Here is a 22,028-nt window from a genome sequence, read left to right on the forward strand (position 1 = left end):
TACCACTCTAATGGCAGAAAGTGAAGAGGAGCTAAAGAACGTCTTGATGAGGGTGAAGGAAGAAAGTGAAAGAGCTGGCTTAAAGCTAAATATTAAGAAAACTAAAATTATGGCATCCAGCCCCATTACTTCATGGCAAGTAGAGGGGGAAAATGTAGAAGCAGTGACAGATTTCCTCTTCTTGGGCTTTAAACTCACAGTGGACAGTGACTGCAGCCATGAAATCAGAAGATGATCGCTTCTTGGCATGAAAGCTGTGACAAACCTAGACAGTATGTTGAAAAGCAGAGACATTACTCTCCCGACAAAGATTCGTATAGTCAAGTCTATGGTCTTCCCACTGGTCAAGTACAGTTGTGAGAGCTGGACCATAAAGAAGGCAGGCAGAATGCCAAAGAACTGATGACTTCAAACTGTGGTGCTGGAGAAGGCTTCTGAAAGTCCCCTGGACAGCAAGGAGATCAAACCAGTCAATCCTAACGGAAATCAACTCTGAATACTCAATGGAAGGACTGATGCTGAAGCTGAAGCTCCAGTATTTTGGTCATCTGATGTGAACAGCCAACTTATTGGAAAAGTCTCTGATACTGGGAAAGATTGAGGACAGAAGAAGAAGATATCAGAGGATGAGATGGCATCACTGACACAATGGACGTGAACTTGGGCAAACTTCGGGAGATGGTGAGGGATGGAGAGGCCTGGCACACTGCAGTCCATGGGGTCACAAAGAGTCAGAAACGACTGGGAAACTGAACAACAACTGTGTTTAATACACTGAACTAAGTTCTATTAAGGAGAAGGCAATGGCACCCCACTCCAGTACTCTTGCCTGGAAAATCCCATGGATGGAGGAGCCTGGTGGGCTGTAGTCCGTGGGGTCGCTAAGAGTCAGACACGACTAAGCAACTTCACTTTCACTTTTCACTTTCATGCATTGGAGAAGGAAATGGCAACCTACTCCAGTGTTCTTGCCTGGAGAGTCCCAGGGACGGGGGAGCCTGGTAGGCTGCCATCTATGGAGTCACACAGAGTCAGACACGACTGAAGTGACTTAGCAGTTAGCAATCAAGTTCTATTAAGAATGCAAAAAGATGAAGGCAGGCAGGAAGGAAGGAACTAGAGGTAGGGACAGAGAGGAAAGAAAGTGGAAGGAAGGAATTGGATGTTCTCTTTTCATTCAAAGAGTTTGGCTGTAGAGAACCTAGGAAGGGTAAATCCATTAATATGCCTTACTTCAGACAACTGTCCAAAATTTCTTCTCTTTGAAATGTTGTGTCATGAAAGATCTGAATAACTTAAACCAAAATCTAAATACTTTTCCATGGATGTTATATAATAGAAGACAAAAATTGTCATTAGGTACCAGTCTGATATAGGATCTCTTCTTAAATCTGTTGATTTCATTTTTTAATTAAGGGGGACAGACACTAAAGCCCAGGACCTCATAGTAAGCATCCGAAGTCTCATTAGTCAGTAAGAGGAGAAAGAAAGTGAAAGTGTTAGTCATTCAGTCATGTCTGACTCTTTGTGACCACATGGACTATGGCCCAGCAGGCTCCTCTGTCCATGGGATTCTCCAGGCAAGAACACTGGAGTCAGTTGCCATTCCCTCCTCCAGGGAACCTTCCTAACCCAGGATGCAACCTTCCCACACTGCAGGCAGATTCTTTACCATGTGAGCTACCAAGGAAGTCCAAAGAACTTTTTATAAGAAGAGAAGGAGCTTATTAAACACAGAAAAGCATGACCCCTCAAATTCTTCAATGCCTAATTAGATCTTCATTCTCAAAAAGCTTACAATTTAATAGGAAAAGTAGATATATAAAGGAAAACCCAACAAGAATATGGTGTCTAGCAGTAAATGTGAAATGCTATTAAATAGATTGCAGATGAGAAATCCACCTTCCAGTGGGCTGAACTAACAAGAATTAATAGGGGAAGTAAGATTAAAACTAAGCTCCAAAAAGCAGATAGACATAATAGAGAAAAGAAAGACTCTGCTGGAAAAGGTATGTAAATAATAGTAATGGTATTTTCTGCTTCTGTCATGTATTTTGCTTGATGATATTCTGGTCATGATGTTAAGTGCTTTATGTACATTGTTTAATTAAATTCTTATAACAAGTCTTTAGGGTAAAGGGTGGAAGTTAAAGATAAGGAACCTGAATCTTAGTAATTACAAGTGACTCTCCAATAAACATAGATGCAAATCAGTCTATCTGGTTGCACACACTATTAGATCAAGCATTAAGTTATCCTGTTCAAATGACGTTGCTTTGATAAACAATGGCATATATACCTGGAAATATACTTTAGAGCAGACCCTGAAGACCAGTTTGAAGAATGGTGCATGAGTTCAGTTCAGTTCAGCTGCTCAGTCATGTCTGACTCTTTGCAACCCCATGAACCACAGCACACCAGGCCTCCCTGTCTATCGCCAACTCGTGGAGTTTACTCAGACTCATGTTCATTGAGTTGGTGATGTCATCCAACCATCTCATCCTCTGTCATCCCCTTCTCCTCCTGCCCCCAATCCCTCTCAGCATCAGGGTCTTTTCCAATGAGTCAACTCTTCACATGAGATGGCCAAAGTATTGGAGTTTCAACTTTAGCATCAGTCCTTCCAAAGAAACCCCAGGGCTGATCTCCTTTAGGATGGACTGGTTGGATCTCCTTGCAGTCCAAGGGACTCTCAAGAGTCTTCTCTAACACCACAGTTCAAAAGCATCAATTCCTTGGGGCTCAGCTTTCTTTGTGCTTTTGGTCTTTTTTCTATAGAAATCGGGACATTCTGGAAGTTTTCAATAAGGAGGACTTACGGCTTTTATATATATGACTTTGCATTCACTATTTAAGAGGCAGTGTGAACTAAAAGCAGAAACCCAATTAAGAGTTCAATGGAAATGGATAGGAAAAGAAAGGTGTAAAAAGAAAAGAAAGGAAAATGGACAGGGATGCTTTACACCTAAGACTGTCCTCAATTCTGAACTGACTTTAAGTTTTCAAAAAATGTCCAACATCTAAGTTGCAAAATTTTTAAAACTCTAAGTTTGGAAATCTATAGTTGTGAAATATACATCTATTTTGGCAGAGTAAGTAAAAACAAGCAGGCGCTTAATCCCAGGTTCAGTAGAAACATTCTTAACAAGAGCCCCACCTCCCAAAGTAGAACAAGGCAGAAAAGATTACAGACAAATGCATATTGGACACAGAGATGGCTTGTCTCAGGAGCATCATGTGGAAACCAGATACAGCAGCCCAGACCCAGACCCCACCTACAGATAACCCTACTGAAAGAGGAAGCTCCAGGACTGCAGGCTAGGTGATCGGGCAGCCTTCTCCTGAGAAGAGCCCTGAAGGGCACGAAGCCAACAGCTTTCCCAATCGCTCAAGAAGCAGCCAAGATTGTCTAGGCTCTAATTTGCAGGACTGTAATGAGCATCTGCTGCTTACCATCCCAAGGGTGGAGCTGGGCCATTTGCACAGGGCTCAAGGCTGATTCAGAATTCCCTGGTAGGAACAGGGAGGAGAAGACAGGTTACATCATTAGTTTTATCTAAGCTTGAATCACCTTGACTAAGTAATCCCAAATTTTGTAGTAATATCACTCCAATCTTAAAAGACATTCTATTAAGTGGGATATTAGTGATTTATTTGTTTATGTCTTTTTTAAGGAGATAGTCAACCTCATTTCTGGGCTGAGGAATTGACCCCACTTACTGAAAATATATATTCTATTAATCTCCAGCCACAGTCCTATTTCTCTTAGCCCAACATCTAATGTTTTAAGACAAAATAGTTTCTATCACGTTTGATAGATTTAAGTAAAACTACATGACATGCTTCCATCAAAGGAAATTAAAATCATTCTTCAAAGCAGAGTCAATTTGCAATTATGACAGATGATGATTTTCAAATTTAGTTGAGATTCAACAATGGCACTTTGATGTCTTGGAAATAATTGACGTAGGAGTAATTCTCTATTTTAAACTATGTTCTCCTTTCAATCTGGTTCTTCCTAATAGAAACTCTCTACAGGGTCACTTATTCTTGCAGTTTTTATTTTGCAAACTACTTTATATCATAAATAAAAATTTGCTTGTTATGGAACTATTCTTATTTTATAATAGAAAATGTTTTTTTCATGTTTATATTGGAGAAAGTCTGGTGAGCAATTAACATATATTGATGCATACTTTATCATACGGCTTATATTATATGCCTTAGTTGACAGATAGCTCTGTTTCAAGCAAACATATGCTGCATTCAGTTTTTTATTACTTACAAAAATTCAGGAAGACTAAAGACTCAAACACTCAATTTCTTCAGGAATATCCAACCAAGATTATTATAAACTTGAAAGGAAAAGTGAAAGAGATGGATAGTAGACTAACATCAAAATCCTCACCCCAGATATTGAGGCACATCTCTCCACTTGAGGCATGGGTACCCAAAAACTCACTTAATGAAAGCTCATAGACAAGTATAGCTCTTCTAGAGTTATAGTTTTAAAAATCTTTGATCTTATTACTGAGGGTTCATGACAGAGTTTCCAGTAGTTCTCAGAGAAATGAGAAATTAAGAACAAGGCAGTGAATTTTTCATAAACATAAGCATTTTTCATTGAAACGATTGTCCTTAAATAGGAAACTGACTTTTTCTTAAGTCTATCACTTTATAAAATAATTGTTATTATCATTGATAGTAGAATGTCTGTTGTTATTTTTAACATCCTTACTTGTGTTAATCCCATTTTTTAGTTAGTCCCACTAAACACCCAAAACCTCGAAGAGGAACCACTACTCTAGAAAATATCAGTGGGAACTTCAGTGAATTTCCTTTCCTTCCAGCCGCAGGGCTTAAAAAGAGGCATGTTCAACCCACTGCTGCAATTTTTAATAAAAGAAAGTAGCAAAAGTCCAGCAAGTTGGAGAGAGTTCTCTAGCATTAAAGATTTTTCTTTAGAGGATAAATGTCATGCCCTGATTTCAATCCATCATCAGGGAACTGGATTAAAACTGACTGCTGAAACATATATTGCAACATAGTTCCTCAAAGCAGTATTAACATACCTGTCATGATTTAACCATTTCTCAATCTGAATCCATCTGATAGAAGAGACTTACCCTACCATTTGCCAAAACTGAATTCAGTATCATTTAGTTATTGCAAAAAACATTTCTAGGTTCTTCTGTCCCACTGCATAACCTTCGGTGAAAAGATTCAGTGTCAAATGCTGAGAATCACTGCTTGTAGTCGGCAAAGTCATCCAGTATTCCAGGGTCCCTGGAAGCAATGAGAAACAGATAAGACTGAAAGGTATCCTGTGGGATGTGACAGAGTGTTGAGGAAATGTAGGGTGTCTGTGGGTTGCATTCTAATTGGGTCACGGCGCATTTGACATTCTATTGCATTCTTTCCCTTCTCCCCTTTCCAGTGAAATCAGATGAGTTACAGACAATCAAGAAAGAATTAACCCAGATCAAAACTAAAATTGACTCCTTGCTAGGGCGCCTGGAGAAGATTGAGAAGCAGCAGAAGGCGGAGGCTGGTAAGTGAAAAAGAGCTGTGGCCGCAGACGTGTTGGAATCAAACCACTCACACCTTGTCAGTCACCGAGACAGAGCAGGTTCGGGCACACTGGCTGAGTCTTACAGCGTTTAGCACAGATACACAAATATCGTCTTTAAACTTAGAACTGCGATGATGGAATCTGATTTTTTACTTTTTAAAGAAGATGAGCCAAGTTGCCTAAAATTCATATTTTTTAAAAGAGGAAAAGGAAAAGTATTTTGATGCCAATAAGTAACAGTTGGATTATATTAAAGGTTTATATCTCAATATCGAGTGACCTTTAAGAAAATTAAATCAATAAATGGAATATTCTAGCAGGGCTAAACTTATATTCATATTTCATTAAATTAACTGCAGCAAAATTGAACAGATTTCAGAAGCCATGATTGTAAAGTCCCAGTCTTGAACTGCTGCAACTCCACAAAACTTCAGAACTCAGTTTCAGGATGTCAGTATCAACTATATGCCTGGCCACCCAAGGCCATTTCATTTGACTTAATTCTTTAACTTAATGTCCTCTCTTTGAAATATCAGCCCTGACCCTAGTTCCATGCTAATACTCTTTATTTGTTTATTTATTTTTAATTGGAGGATAATTGCTTTGCAATATTGTGTTGGCTTTGCCACACATCAACATGAATTAGCCACAGGTACACGAGTCCCCTCCATCTGGAACCTCCCTCCCACCCCATCCCACCCCTCTAGCTAGTTACTGAGAGCCAATTTGAGTTCCTTGGTCTAATACCCTTTTATATGGCAACCGAGAGTTATAAAATTATGCATTTTAAACAGAACTGGCATAAACTTAGAGAAGAGCTAGTGCGTAAATTGCAAATTGCATTCTGCTGGGTCTTTGATGTCTCAGAAGCTCCTTGAAAATGAGATGAGGGCTGAAAGGAGACCTGGGAGATGGAGGAACTCATGACTCCTCCAAACCTGGCCCTTTCTCCAAATAATGTGGCTCCACCTGTGTCTATTATAAACGTTGAAATTCATCATAAGATTTCCCTGGCTGAAAGAGCTTCACTTTTCAAAATTAAGCAAGACAGTTTTGAAAACTGCTTGTCAAACCCAGCTTTCTCATTTTGCAGATGAGAAAAGGAAGGCCCAAGGAAGTAAACTGACTTTTCCATGACCACATGAATGGTTCGTGACAGACCTAGAGTCTCAAAGCCAGCTCTGGTGAGGGAAAGCAGTGCCTCCTCTGAGGTATCAGCCTCAGGTTCCCCTCAGGGTCTGCCTGCAGTGAGGCTCCCTGGGTAACAACCGATGATGAGATCCAGCCTGTCTGTTGCCCGTGTCACTGGGCAGGGAACCAGCAGTGACCTTCCGGTGATGAGTGACACGGGGTTCAGAAATGAAGCCGGTGTTGAGGGGGTGTCGAGCCTAATGATGAGAGATGTGCACTGCGGTTCAAATCCTCACACGCCACCTAGCCTCCGTGTTCTCATCAAATGAGAACAGCAGTGGCCACCTGACCTTGTGAGAAGTGAGTCAAGCGGCAAATGTTAGTTACTTACTAGCCCAGAATAAATGCTTCATAACTGGAGCCATTTAGTGTCCATAGAAATGTAAGCATATATAGACAAATACTTCCTACGACTTCCATGACACCAGCTTTTTAAATCAAAAGCCATATACCTAGATTCTCATTAACTTTTATTGAGTTAGTGTGGAGGAGAAATGATAGATAAATAATAGACAAAATAAGATCATTTTTATTACAAATTTCAGTCACATTTTCCATTGAGAAAAGATATGCTGCCTATACTTCTTAATGGAGAAATTTAGATTTCAGAAAGTTTTTTATGCGCTGTCTATGGCACTAATCTAAACTGTTGCCAGAACTCAAATATCCTGTGATGTTGCCTGAATCAATGTTTCCCTTTGAGGAACTTCTGTGAAATTCGTTATTATGTAAAACAACCCTTACAGCAAAGGACTTTGATAACCAATTTGCACTTCAGTTTAAAGGATTATGGAGAACTCATTTAAATATAAATCACCTCAAAGAGAAAAATGTGATCCTTATTCCATCATATTATAACTTCCAGTTTCCTGCAATGAAAAATGCCTTCCACATATCTTCTTAGAAGATCATCTATAAACATGCCACTAAAATTCAAAGCTTGCATTTTCTTTTCATGAAAGGCTGTCACCTTATTTTTGTATGTTTTTCAACTTTCCCAGTCACAAGGCAGTTATCTTTAAAATGATAGACTTAAGCCTTTGATATTTATGTCTTTCCTACTTGAACAAGTAGGAAGAAAATGGAATTATTTAATTTGTCATTTCATTCTCTCAGTAATTGTCTCCTGAACAATATTCATATTTATGGAGTTAAGATGATCACTTTCTAAATTTTCTTTATGAAAAGAAATCAGGGTTGCACGGTGTCTATACTACATGGTAGAAAGTGGAGAGAAATATTTTAAATCTTTTTAAGTGCCCGATACCTCCTTAGTGAATTTAAGGGGATGCTCATTTTATTGTTTATTTGATTGCAGGCCAGTTATTCAGTAATTAACATTCACTCTTCACTATTGCTCTTTTATAGACCTCTCATTTCCAACTTATTCCATCTGATGATGAAAATGTCCAGCTTAGGGTAGTGACAGCAAAGAGATGGAGGGTTACAAGCAGGATAAACCACACAGCATGTAACCTGTCCTGAGTTCAAATTTCATAGGATCATTTTTTTCATTTTTGTATGAAATCCTAAGCTATCAGGAGTAATTGTAATGAGGTTATAATGACATCATTTTGGATTTTTTTTTTATGTGTAAAATTGCTGCTAATAGATGTTTGCATAGTATCTTGTCTCTTCCTTTGAGATATGAACTTCCTCAGAACAAGGTCATGTTTTCACTAGTTTTTCTAAATCTTCAAACACTGTGTGCTGTGCACGAGGCATGACTTAGCAAGTCATTTAACTTCTCTAGGTCTCATGCCCCTCAAATGAAAACTAGTGGAAGGGATTATGGCCTCAAGCATATGTTCTAGCTTTAAAATCATGATTATGAATCCACTCTGCAAGTGTTATTTTTTCCTACTTGAATAATTCAAATACCATTGCTATGGAATATGGTGACTATGGATTATTATAAACAACAAATAACATATCAGTTTACCTCCAGTTGTCCTTCTTAGATGATCCTTTTAAAAGAGAGTTATAAATTGACACATACAAAGAGCACAATTTATGTGTGGTTTACACAGAGATGCAAAATGACCATAAAAGGTAAAAAGGAAAAAGAAATAAAACTAAAGACGATATCATACAGTGGACAGTGACCTCTTTTTAAAAAAACAAATTCCCTGCAAAGACTCTCTGATATGAAAAGGCAATTAGGCATTCTTTAATTCAACTTTATTCTCAGTGGTAGGCCTCATGTGTGACCCCAGACTCACTTGGACAATTCCAGTGAAAACAGCTAACCTATCCTACCCATTAGACCTGACCATAGAGAGGTCACACTTCAGTCCCACAGGATAAATTCATCCTGCCAGTATGTTTGGTATATACAAAAAGGCAAAATGGCTGTCTGATCCTCAGACAGACCTTACAAATAGCTGAGAAAAGGAGAGGCTGAGACAAAGGAGAAATGAAAGATATACCCATTTGAGTGCAGAGTTCCAAAGAATAGCAAGGAGAGATAAGAAAGCCTTCCTCGGTGATCAGTGCAAAAAGATAGAGGAAAACAATAGAATGGGAAAGACCAGAGATTTCTTCAAGAAAATTAGAGATACCATGGGAACATTTCATGCAAAGATGGGCTCGATAAAGGACAGAAATGGTAGGGACCTAACAGAAGCATAAGATATTAAGAAGAGGTGGCAAGAATACACAGAAAAACTGTACAAAAAAGACCTTCATGACCCAATAATCACGATGGTGTGATCACTCACCTAGAGCCAGACATCCTGGAATGTGAAGTCAAGTGAGCCTTAGGAAGCATCACTACAAACAAAGCTAGTGGAGGTGATAGAATTCTAGTTGAGCTATTTCAATTCTAAAAGATGATGCTGTGAAAGTGCTACACTTAATATGCCAGCAAATCTGGAAAGTTCAGCAGTGGCCACAGGACTGGAAAAGGTCAGTTTTCATTCCAATCCCAAAGAAAGGCAATGCCAAAGAATGCTCAAACTACCACACAATTGCACTCATCTCACACGCCAGTAAAGTAATGCTCAAAATTCTCCAAGCCAGGCTTCAACAAACAGTACATGAACTGTGAACTTCCAGATGTTCAAGCTGGATTTAGGAAAGGCAGAGGAACCAGAGATCAAATTGCCAACATCCGTTGGATCACAGAAAAAGCAGGAGAGTTCCAGAAAAACATCTATTTCTGTTTCATTGACTGCTGTAAAGCATTTGACTATGTAGATCACAACAAACTGAGGACAATTCTTAGAGATAGGAATACCAGACCACTTTACCTGCTTCCTAAAACATCAGTATGCATGTCAAGAAGCAACAGTTAGACCTGGACATAGAACAACAAACTGGTTACAAATTGGGAAAGGAGTACGTCAAGGCTGTATATTGTCACCCTGCTTATTTAACTTATATGAAGAATACATCATGAGAAATGCTGTGCTGGATGAAGCACAAGCTGGAATCAAGATTGCTGGGAGAAATATCAATAACCTCAGATACACAGTTGAACACCACCGGTACGGCACAAAGTGAAGATGAACTAAAGAGCCTCTTGATGAAATTGAAAGAGGAGAGTGAAAAAGCTGGCTTAAAGCTCAGCACTCAAAAAATTAAGATCATGGCATCCAGTCCCATCACTCCATGGCAAACAGATGGAGAAACAATGGAAACAATGACAGACTTAATTTTCCTGGGCTCCAAAATCACTGCAGATGGTGACTGCAGCCATGAAATTAAAGGATGCTTGCTCCTTGGAAGAAAAGCTATGAGCAACCTAGACAGTATATTACAAAGCAGAGACATTGCTTTGCCAAAAAAAGTCCATCTAGTCAAAGCTGTGGTTTTTCTAGTAGTCATGTATGTGTGTGAGAGCTGGTCTATAAAGAAAGCTGAGTGCTGAAGAATTGATGCTTTTGAACTGTGGTGTTGGAGAAGACTCTTGAGAGTCCCTTGGATTGCAAGGAGATCTAACCAGTCCATCCTAAAGGAGATCAGTTCTGGGTGTTCATTGGAAGGACTGATGTTGAAGCTGAAACTCCAATACTTTGGCCACCTGATGTGAAGAGCTGACTCATTTGAAAAGACCCTGATGATGGGAAAGATTGAAGGCAGGAAGAGAAGGGGACGACAGAGGATGAGATGGTTGGATGGCATCACTGACTCAATGGATATGAGTTTGAGCAAGCTCTGGAAATTGGTGATGAACAAGAAAGCCTGACATGCTACAGTCCACGGGGTCACAAAGAGTTGGACATGACTGAGCAACTGAACTGCATATATTTGGTAAAAAATAGAGATTAAAAAAAAATAATGTCCAAAAATTAGAATATTACAAACAAATACCACATATTTATGCATCAGTGCTCCTTATACTGAGCTGAAATAGACTTTGTTTGCATTTGGTTTATGTATCCTTTTATGGCCTCTGAAACTAAGCTGAATGTCTAATTTCTTGTAATAGAATAGAATGTAATAGCCAATTAAATACATAAAAGAGTTATAGTATTGTAACCCTTCCAAAACTTCTGAATAAGAAGTCAATATAAGTGGCCATAGATGCTCAACTTAGTTGCATTCAAATTTTGGTCAAAGAATCTTTGAAGCCTTCTATTCTCTAGATCAGTTTAGTTCAATTGCTCAGTCATGTCCGACTCTTTGAGACCCCATGGACTGTAGCATGCCAGGCTTCCCTGTCTATCACCAACCCCTGGAGCTTGTTCAGACTCATGTACATCAAGTCGGTGATGCCATCAACCATCTCATCTTCTGTCGTCCCCTTCTCCTCCTGCCTTCAGTCTTTCCCAGCATCAGGGTCTTTTCTAATTAGTCAGCTCTTCACATCAGGTGGCCAAAGTATTGGAGTTTCAGCTTCAGCATCAGTCCTTCCAATGAATATTTAGGACTGATATCCTTTAGGATGGACTGGTTGGATCTGCTTGCAATCCAAGGGACTCTCAAGAGTCTTCTCCAACACCACAGTTCAAAAGCATCAATTCATTGGTGCTCAGCTTTCTTTATGGTCCAACTCTCACATCCATACATGACTACTGGAAAAACCATAGCTTTGACTAGATGGAGCTTTGTCGACTCTGGATAAATATCAGTAATTTTTTCAGCTGCTTCTCCTGTACCTTAGTTTTGGATCTTGAACCACTGTCATCCCTCTTCTCTGGTTATTCTATAGTTTATTAACTGCAGACTGTGGTACTCAGAATGGAAAATGGCGCTCCAGATATAATCTGCTGCTGCAGCGTATAATGTGACTGCTATTTCTGTTCTGAATACCTAACTGCTATCACTTAGACTTTGGATTAGATTGGTATTGTGTCTGGTTACAGATGTTGAACTGCACACGTGAATTAAACTCTGCTCCTTCCTGATACTACATTAAAATAATGTCTAGGTTTTAAAAAAGAAAATTCTTAGACATAAAAGAGAATGAGAACAAAATTTTAGAAGCTGGAAAGCTGAAGGAAAACTCTGCCTGACTTAACACATTCTAGAAATGAGTCCAGTTTTAACCACAGAACTCATGAAAGGCTCAGAATCAAAGCTATCATATTCCTATGGAAAAGAGGGTATAAATGGCTAAAAGTCTGTTAGGAAACAGATTTCTATGTCACCATTCCCAACTCTTCCTGGTCCACTAGAAGCCCTAAGAAGTTTCCTCTAGGAAAGTGAAAACAACACATTTCAGATGTAATAGACAACTAACAAATTTGAAGGCAGTTTTTAACGGCGAAAAGCAGAAATTTACAGTTACTATAGAAATTCCAGGAGAAGGCAATGGCACCCCACTCCAGTTCTCTTGCCTGGAAAATCCCATGGACAGAGGAGCCTGGTAGACTGCAGTCCATGGGGTCGCTAGAGTCAGACATGACTGACCGACTTCACTTTCACTTTTCACTTTCATGCATTGGAGGAGGAAATGGCAACCCACTCCAGTGTTCTTGCCTGCAGAATCCCAGGGATGGGGGAGCCTGGTGGGCTGCCGTCTGTGGGGTCGCACAGAGTCGGACACGATTGAAGTGACTTAGCAGCAGCAGCAGCAGCATAGAAATTCCAAGAATTCTTTTCCCCTTCGGCTGCCAGACTACTGGTAGGCCACTGGAAGAGGTTTTAATTGGGAATATGAGCAGCTTAAGAAAAAAGATTTAAAGACATTGGCATGGGTACAAGCCAAGGAAACAGTATCACCCTTTAGAAACAAGATCCCGTTATTCTTACAAAACTGCCCATCCATATTTTAATACTGTTAATATGAGCAGACAGGGTTCACCAGATGGTAGAAAGCATTTAACATTAAAACCAAATACCAAAAAAGAAGAGAAAAAGAACGAAAAAACTGGAGGAAGCAGATTGAGCAGGAAGAATAAAACTTCAAAATAAAACAGTGAACCGCTGATTAATACCCTCAGAGAGAAAGAGAAGATATTACATTCACGAAATAAAAGCACAAGATTAAAACTCAGTATTTAAAAGGCAGATAAAAGTGGTTTTAGAAATTAACATATGATAGCACAAATAAATAACACAGAATTGAAAGACAAAATTGAGGAAATTCTCCCAGACAATACAAAAGAAACTACAGATGGAAAATAGGAAGGGAAGGGTATGGAAATTACTAGATGAATATCTGAAAAACAGGGTTTCAGAAAGAAAGGGGAGAAGGATCATCCAAAAAAAGTTTTTCAGGGAAAAAGTTAACCAAAACTGAAGAACATAGTCAACAAGATTGAAAGGATGCCCTGAGTGCCTGTAACTGACGCACATCAAAGCAGGAAATGGTGACATTTCAGAACACGGGGCCAAAGATAAGATCCTACAAGCTCCTAGAGAGACATCGAGGACAAGAGACAGAAAGTGTTTTATATAAAGAAACAGGAGTCAGAATGCCAATGGGGTTGTCAGCAGCCACACTAAAAGCTAGAAGGCAATGAAAACAGGCCCTAAAAATTCTGAGAAAAGTATTTGCAGGCTGTAGTTCTATACATAATTCCCAAAGCAAGGAGTTAGACTCCAAAAGGGAAACACATGACTTTCCCAAAGCAGGGAATCCAAAGGCAAAGGGAATCTTGAGGATGATGGTGAGGAAGATTCTAGCATATGAGTTAAGAAAGAGACCTGGAAATAACTGAGTCCAGAGAGACCAGTTCAGAAGTTCCAGGAGAGACTTTGTCAAGAAGATGAAACAGGTCCAGTGGCTAATAGGTGGGGAAGTGAGTTCATTGAGATGAGACTTACACATGTGGCTGAGGAGCAGGTAAGTTTACATAAGCATTTGTACAAATCAAAGAGGCATAGAAGTACGTAGAGAATTAAGTTAACAACACACAAACACCCAAAGGAAATGGGTGTTTCTTTTACCTCCAAAGAAAGTAAAATACTGTTTGGGAAAGAAAAAATTACTCATTATATACTCACAGCTTAGCTTCCCAAAGCATTTACATAGTTAAATTTATGTAAAAACTGAAAATTGATCTAATCTAATTTACAATATAGCTCTCTAAGGAGATGGGAAGTGGGGACTTGTAGACAGAGAACTGAGTCTCCAGTTTCCCAAGGGTGATGTCAGTAGACAATGAATAAAACTAATCAAGAAGTAGCAATAGAAACATCCTGTTTGGGAAACAAAGCCAAGTTTTTAACAGATCAGCTACGCAAATGCAAAGCCCTTAAAGAGCTTAGAATGGTGAAGCAAGTGGGACTTGCTATTTTTCTTAACAAATCTTATGGAAATATTTAACTACAAAAGTTGTTTTCAAGAAGCCCAATTTACAGGGTGACAGGGATGAGATTGAGTTGTCTTTAGCAAATGGATCAGAACTTTCCCAACTACTTCTTGGAGAGATCCTGTGACATCCATCAGATAAGTGTCACTGGACACGTGTTAAAAATGACAAGGAAGACTTCACTCAAGACTGCTGTGGTCAGGGTCAAAACTGTTGCAATTTCAAAAAAAAAAAAAAGACTATTGCAATAGGGGATAGAAATTGAATTCAACTCTACTAAAACAAAAGGCAGGAAGGTTTTTAAATGCAAGAGTGCAATGATGAAAATGTACTGGAGGATATTAGTAGGGAGGTTGATCAATAAGATGAGGCCACCTGTGTTTGCTGACTGTGCCTATGGAAGTCAGGCTCCTGTTGGTCCATGGAGACAGGGAGACAGGAGTCGTCCCATCTTTTTCTAATGATTGAATGTCAAAGGGAGGGCCTCCAGGTCTTGAGAAGACATGCCAGATTTGTAAAAAGATGTACACTTCAAAGAAGCACAGAAAGAATCCGCAGTTGCAAGGATTCTAAAGTAAACGCTCTAAGAAAAAGGAAGTCAGGACCATAGTCAGAATGAAGGGTGTCAAAGAGCAGTTATGCTGAGGCTAACAGCAAGGTTTTCTTTGTAATAGCGTAGTCATAGCCTTTCAGAGTGGACCTCTTTCTCTTCTAAATACACACTTCTTTCCATGTCCGACTTCTGTCACATCACCACGTAACAAATCCTGTCATCCACACTGCCGACCTCAACATCATCTTCTGACCCTACTATGACTAGCATTGCAAAATCTGACCTTTGGCATCCTTTTACTCAACACCTTCTATTTTCTGATTGCTGTTCACTCGTTCAGGGAATTGTGTCTGACTCTCTGTGACCCCATGGACTGGAGCATGCCAGGCTTCCCTGTCCTTCACCATCTCCTGGAGCTGGCTTAAACTCTTGTCTATTGAGCCAATGATGCCATCCAACCATCTCATCCTCTGTCATCCCCTTCTCCTCCTGCCTTCAATCTTTCCCAGCATCAGGGTCTTTTAATGAGTCGGCTCTTCGTATCAGGTGGCCAAAGTATTGGAGTTTCAGCTTCAACATCAGTCCTTCCAGTGAATATTCAGGAATGATTTCCTTTAGGATCGACTGGTTGGATCTCCTTGCAGTCCAACGGACTCTCAAGAGTCTTATCCAACACCACAGTTCAGAAGCATCAATTCTTCAGTGCCCAGCTTTCTTTAGGTTCCAACTCTCACATCCATACATGACTACTGGAAAAACCATAGCTTTGACTATACAAAACTTTGTCAGCCAAGTAATGTCTCTGCTTTTTAATATGCTATCTAGGTTGGTCATAACTTTTCTTCCAAGGAGCAAGCGTCTTTTAATTTCATGGTTGCAGTCACCATCTGCAGTGATTTTGGAGCCCAAGAAAATTAAGTCTGTAACTGTTTCTATTGCTTTCCCAGGAACTTTTTCTGGAATTCTCTTGCTTTTTCTATGATCCAGTGAATGTTGACAATTTAACCTCTGGTTCCTCTGCCTTTTCTAAATCCAGCTTGAACATCTGGAAGTTCTCAGTTCACGTACTGTTGAAGCCTGGCTTGGAGAATTTTGAGCATTACTTTGTTAGTGTGTGAGATGAGTGCAATTGTGCAGTAGCTTGAACATTCTTTGGCATTGCTTTTCTTTGGGATTGGAATGAAAACTGACCTTTTCCAGTCCTGTGGCCACTGCTGAGTTTTCCAAATTTGCTGGCATATTGAGTGTAGCACTTTCACAGCATCATCTTTTCGGATTAGAAATAGCTCAGCTGGAATTCCATCACCTCCACTAGCTTTGTTCGTCGTGTTGCTTCCTAAAGCCCACTTGATTTTGCACTCCAGAATGTCTGGCTCTAGGTCAGTGATCACACCATCGTGGTTATCTGGGTATGAAGGTCTGTTTCGTATAGTTCTTCCATGCATTTATACCACTTCTTCTTAATGTCTTCTGCTTCTATTAAGTCTATGTGGTTTCTGTCCTTTTTTCCAATGGTACTACTAATACCCAAGCCCACTCACATGCTCTGTTGCCCTTTTCTTATTTTTTTAAGAACTTTTACCTGTTCTCTCCAATTCTAGTTTGTTTCCTCCCTAATTCATCTTCCATGGGACACATAGATTTATACTGCTAAAACATCCAAGGGCCCAGTTTGGAAATTAACAGAGCTAGGTTCACATCCTACAAGAAACTTATTTCCAGGACTTACTAGCTGCAGAAAATTTGGAAAGGTCCTTATAAAATGTATAAAATGAGTAAAATAATATCTGTTCCTTAAAATTAGTGGGATTTAAACAAACAGTATCTCAGTAATTTTTTAATGATTTTATTGAATTTTTGGTTACCTCTACTACCAAGGGTGCTTCTTGTGAACACTTTGAGGTCATTTTGTCCCAGAATATACTGATGTAACTAATATTTTAATCTAAAAGCATTCTTCTTGAATAGCTTCCCTAATGCTCATTTATGTCATTATTAGTAATGCCAGTCATAAAATGTACATCTTTCTAATTGACATTTACTGGAATAATTGAGTTAAATTCATATTATATACAGGTGTTGCAGAATTTTTTAAAAATATAGTTTATATTTCCAATGCAAAAACAATGGTTTCAGGATACTAGCTGACTCTGATGAGTAATGTGACTGTTTTATGTCAACATCCTTTCCAACCATCTGCTAAGTACAATTCAGCTAGCAATTAGCTAGCAATTAAGCCAGCATTTCAAAAAACTTAATTGCCAACTCAACCAATTTTCAGAGTTATATTAATGATAATAGCTCTACAGCAAACTGAATTTAATAAAAATGCTTCTAACATAAATCCCAACCATTCTAACTTGTTTTCTAGATCATATATATGTGTTGAAATAGAATGAGATGTACAGGAAAAGCATTTGAGTATGAGGATTGAAGTTTAGTATCAAGTTCTTTCCTTTGAAGGCTTTTTAGAGCCTGAGGCATTCTTCCTTACACAGAGTGTTTACCCATCACTTGCACGTCTTTTCCTTTGATAGCCACTGCTTAGTTTGAACATGTATCCCTAAGCAGACTTCTTTATTCTTGAATTTAAAATTACCTGGTTCCTCCCTCCTACACTGTTGGTAGGAACATAAGTTGGTTCAGCCACTGTGGAAAACAGCATAGATGTTCCTCAGAAAACTAAAAACGGAATTAACACATGAGCCAGCAATCCCACTCTTCGGCATTTATCTGGACAAAACTATAATTCCAAATGATACGTGCACCCACTTGTTTATAGACACACTATTCACAATAGCCCATATATGGAAACAACTTGCACGTCCGTGGACAGATGAAGGGATAAAAAAGATGTGGTATATATATATATATATATATATACACACAACTGAATACTACTCAGCCGCAAAAACAACCAAATAATGTCATTTGCAGCAACATGGATGCAACTAGAGATTATCGTATTAAGTGCGGTAAGTCAGAAAAAGAAAGATAACAACAGATGGTATCACTTGTATGTGGAATCTAAAATATGACCCAAAGGAACCTGTCTATGAAATAGACTCAGACAGAGACATAAAGAGCAGACTTGTGCTTGCCAAGGGAACTGAGGCTGGGGGAGGGTGAGCTGGGAGGGTGGGGCTAGCAAATGTCAGTTTTTATATACAGGACCAAGAAACAGGCTTCTGCTTCATTGCAGTAGTCCCTGCCGCCCCAGGAGCGACATTCAATAGCCTATGATAAACCCTAATAGAAAAGAATGCTTCTTTAAAAAGACTGTGAGTGTATATAGACACACATTTGTGTTATATGTGTGTGACTGAATCACTTTGCTGGACAGCAGTAATTAACAGTATTGCAAACCAATTATACTTCAATAAAAGATTTTAAAATTAAAAAAATTTAAGCCTAAAAAAAAATTGTCTGGCTTCTGATTCAGCACTCACCCAGTGTGTTAAATTAGGCCTTTTTCCTGAGCTATGTTAGGAAACAACCGAGGCTGTGGAGTCAGACAACCCATGATGGGAATTCCAGCTCACTGTGGCCACCTTCCTGAACATCCGCACGCCTCACTTTTCCCTCTGGAAAATGGGAAATAAGCCTGCCCTTCGGATGCTCCAGTGCCTAAGGGTAATGAATGTCCACTTTGTAAGCGCCCACTAACTTGCCGCCAAAATGAACTTTTTTTCTGTTGGAATTCTTAGTTTATATAACATTAGAGATACTTTTTAGGCACAAGCTATGAACTTGTTGGCTCCTGACATATTCTTTTTAAAAATCTAAAACTAACTCACTGTTCTCCCAAAAGAAATGTTGTGGTCACACTCACTCTGACTTGAAAAGTCAGTGAGGACTCCCAGACACCAGTGTTCAAAGGCAGCCCGCCTCCGACCTCCACCTGAAGTCTTCACAGATTATTTTTTTCCTCAAGACCTGTCAGAATAACCGTGAGCAAGTTTTCTCTGAGACTCTCTCACACTCCGCAGTTGACGTTGCCTTAGTGGTGTGGGGCTCTTGTGTAGAGTGTGGCAAGGAGGTTTCTTTTAGTTTCTTGCTGAATTTTTATTGTTGCTACCATGGTGCCAAATTCAAAAATCGCTTTGACTCTGTGAAAAGAATTTGATGCCCAAACATTTATTTTCATTTTTTAGCTCCTTAAAAATTCAGGAATATAGTCAACAAATGTTTCGTTTGCACATACGGCTCTAAGTTAAAAAATCTATAAAAATGTTTCTGACCCAAAGAAACTTCGGTAGTAGAGTTATAAATGCACACATGTGCGCACACACATACAATCACAATAAAAAGTAAAAATAAGTAGAAAAAGAATTGCAGATAAATAGAATGCTATGACATTAAGAATAAACTAAAAACCTACAACTACTACTAAGCTACTCATTTCTAGGAGAAGTAAAATTAGATAATTATTCGAAAAAAAAACAAGTTGCTTTCTTTCTATTTTAGCAATATAGTAACTGGATCAAAACTGCTTATTGTGAACCAACAGTTTAATAAACAAGATAAGCTTTCATGTGTGTGTTTTTCTTTTTTTTCATGAAACCTATCACCATTTAGTGATTATAACATTTTCCAGTGATAATGACAAAAATCTGTGATGACCACATTACTAAAGCACATATTGATTATATGTCTGTTAAACTCCTATGAATCAATTAAGCCTTTTTTCTCAACTCAGATAATATCTCCCGTTCATTTAGCTTTCAAATTAATGAGTGGATGAATGAGGATGTTATAGGGTTTTTTGGAATGCGCTATATTAATGCACAACTGCCTTTGAAATAGGTCATCAGAGGAGTTACACATATATGCGATATTAATACACAAAACAGAGTAACTTAAAACATTGTCTGCCTAAACAGAAATTAAGGGACCATGTCAAAGCCAAAGTTGTCTTTGTAATATATAATTCTTAATGATCAGTAGTGATGAATTATTTTGCCATGGACAATTTATCTATAGCCATTAAGCAATCAATACAGATTCAACTCAATAATTATTTGGAACCTCCTAAGGTAGCATGTTTGAGTAGCCTTTATTTAAAAACATATTCACTTCTTTCTCCTCAGTTGAGTACACTGAAACCCTCTGAAAGATGTTATTTTTATGCTCATCTTTCAGAAAAGAACATTACAATTACTAGAACTAGTAATGAGCAAAAGTGTGGATCTCAAATCCTATATTCTCTCTAATACCTTCTCTCTTCTGTGTATGAGGTATTCAGTGAGGGGTACAGAGCACATCAAAATATTTCTTGATAACTGACTTGTGTTGCATTTTTCACTTTACAAAAGATCAATATCTTTATTATCCGCTTAGAGTGTGACAATGACCTTTTGAAGCAATAGCTCAAGTTTCAAGGAAGCTTAAACACTAATGAGAAAAGGAGAGGACGACAGGGGAGCTATTCGATCCAAGCTTTGGTTAATCAAAGGAGAAGGGATTGTATTCAGCTAAGAAGATCAGGAAAGTCAGCTTGGATTCCAAAGATAACTGAATCATATTGTTATGTAAAGCCAAATGAGAATTACACAGCTCCAAGATCTAGTCATGCATAGATTCTGTGACAGATTTTCTAGAGTCGGGGGGTGGGGAACTATATATATATATATATACTTTCAATATCAAAAAGTGGTGATTTTTAAAGAACAAGTATTTCTGATATCATTAGAGAAGAAAGAGAGATGCCAGATTAAATGAATTTCCAATAGAATGTGAATTTCAACCAGAAGCCCATTTATGTATGATAACAAAAGAATAAACACAATGATTTAAAATAAGAAAGTTTGGCACTTGGAAAAGTTGTAAGGTTGGAACATTTTTTAATAAAATAATAGTTATCCAATGCCAAACCTTCATTTTCTTTTTTTTTTTTCGGTCTTAAAATGCCAACACCAGGATTTGAGAGCCGGAGCATTTGAACAAGCATCGTAGTGACCCAAAGTGGCTAGAAGGAAGGGCATCAAGTGATAGGTACAAACTTAGGAGAAAGAGTAGAAGATCGGACCAGAGTAGCAAATCCACGTGCCCTCCAAGGGATCGTGATATAGACGCAGCAGAGTAGAGCATATGACACGATTAATGCCAGAGGAGTCCAAGCTTTTCTGTGCTCTCTCTAGTCCGCCCATCATAGCTTTTTTTTAAATTTAAAATATAGTTTATTTTCATATTGTCTTATCTCCAGGTCTACAGCAAAATGATTCATACTTTTTTTTCTATTCTTTTCCATTATAAACCTATAATGCAATAACCATTGCAAGACATTGAATATAGTCCTCTGTGCTATACAGTAAATCCTGGTTGTTTATCTGTTTTAAATATGACAACTTATATCTGCTAATCCCCTAGTCCTGATTTATTCCTCCCCTCCCCTCCCTTCTGGAGACCACAGATTTTTCTGTCTGTGAGTTTGTTTCTCTATTTGTATTGGGCTGGACAAAAAGTTCAGGTTTTTCCATAAGATGTTACTGGAAAACCTGAGCAAACTTTTTGTCTAACCCAATACATAAGTTCCTCTGTACTGTTCTTAGATTTCAAATATAAGTGATATCGTATGATATTTGTCTTTCTTTATCGACTTTCAGCACTTAGTCTGATAATCTCTAGGTCCATCCATGTTGCTGCAAGTGGCATTATTTCATTCTCTTTATGGTCAAGTACATTGCATTTTGTGTGTGTGTGTGTGTGTGTGTGTGTGACATATCCTCTTTATGCGTTCATTTGTTGATGGACACTTAGGCTGCTTTCATGTCTTGGTTATTGAAAGTAATGCTGCTGTGAGCATTGGGGTGCAAGTGTCATTTCCGATTAGGGTTCCCATCTTTTCTGGCTATATGTTCAGGAGTGGGATTATATGTATAATCAGGAGTGGATTATACGGTAACTCTGTTTTTCATCACAGTTTTTTCTCAGCGGGTACTAGTCACATGTGTGTAACTTGGCCAGCCTCAGTTAAAGGTCTGGAACTGCAGAAAGCAATGATATGTGA

The 22,028-nt window shown here is 38.6% G+C and overlaps 1 protein-coding gene across 6 annotated transcripts in view; it reads left to right on the top strand.

Moving 5' to 3' along the window:
- The window catches only part of RALYL (RALY RNA binding protein like), an 829,045-nt gene that overhangs the window by 756,147 nt on the left and 50,870 nt on the right, over positions 1-22,028 (top strand). For all 6 annotated transcript variants that reach the window (XM_044928503.2, XM_025264974.3, XM_044928502.2 and 3 more), the window contains one exon: positions 5,438-5,551. In XM_044928503.2, the coding sequence (XP_044784438.1) occupies positions 5,438-5,551 (114 nt within the window). The remainder of the gene's footprint in view (positions 1-5,437; positions 5,552-22,028) is intronic.

Source organism: Bubalus bubalis, chromosome 15, assembly GCF_019923935.1.
Source record: "Bubalus bubalis isolate 160015118507 breed Murrah chromosome 15, NDDB_SH_1, whole genome shotgun sequence".
In the NCBI taxonomy this organism is placed as follows: domain Eukaryota; kingdom Metazoa; phylum Chordata; class Mammalia; order Artiodactyla; family Bovidae; genus Bubalus; species Bubalus bubalis.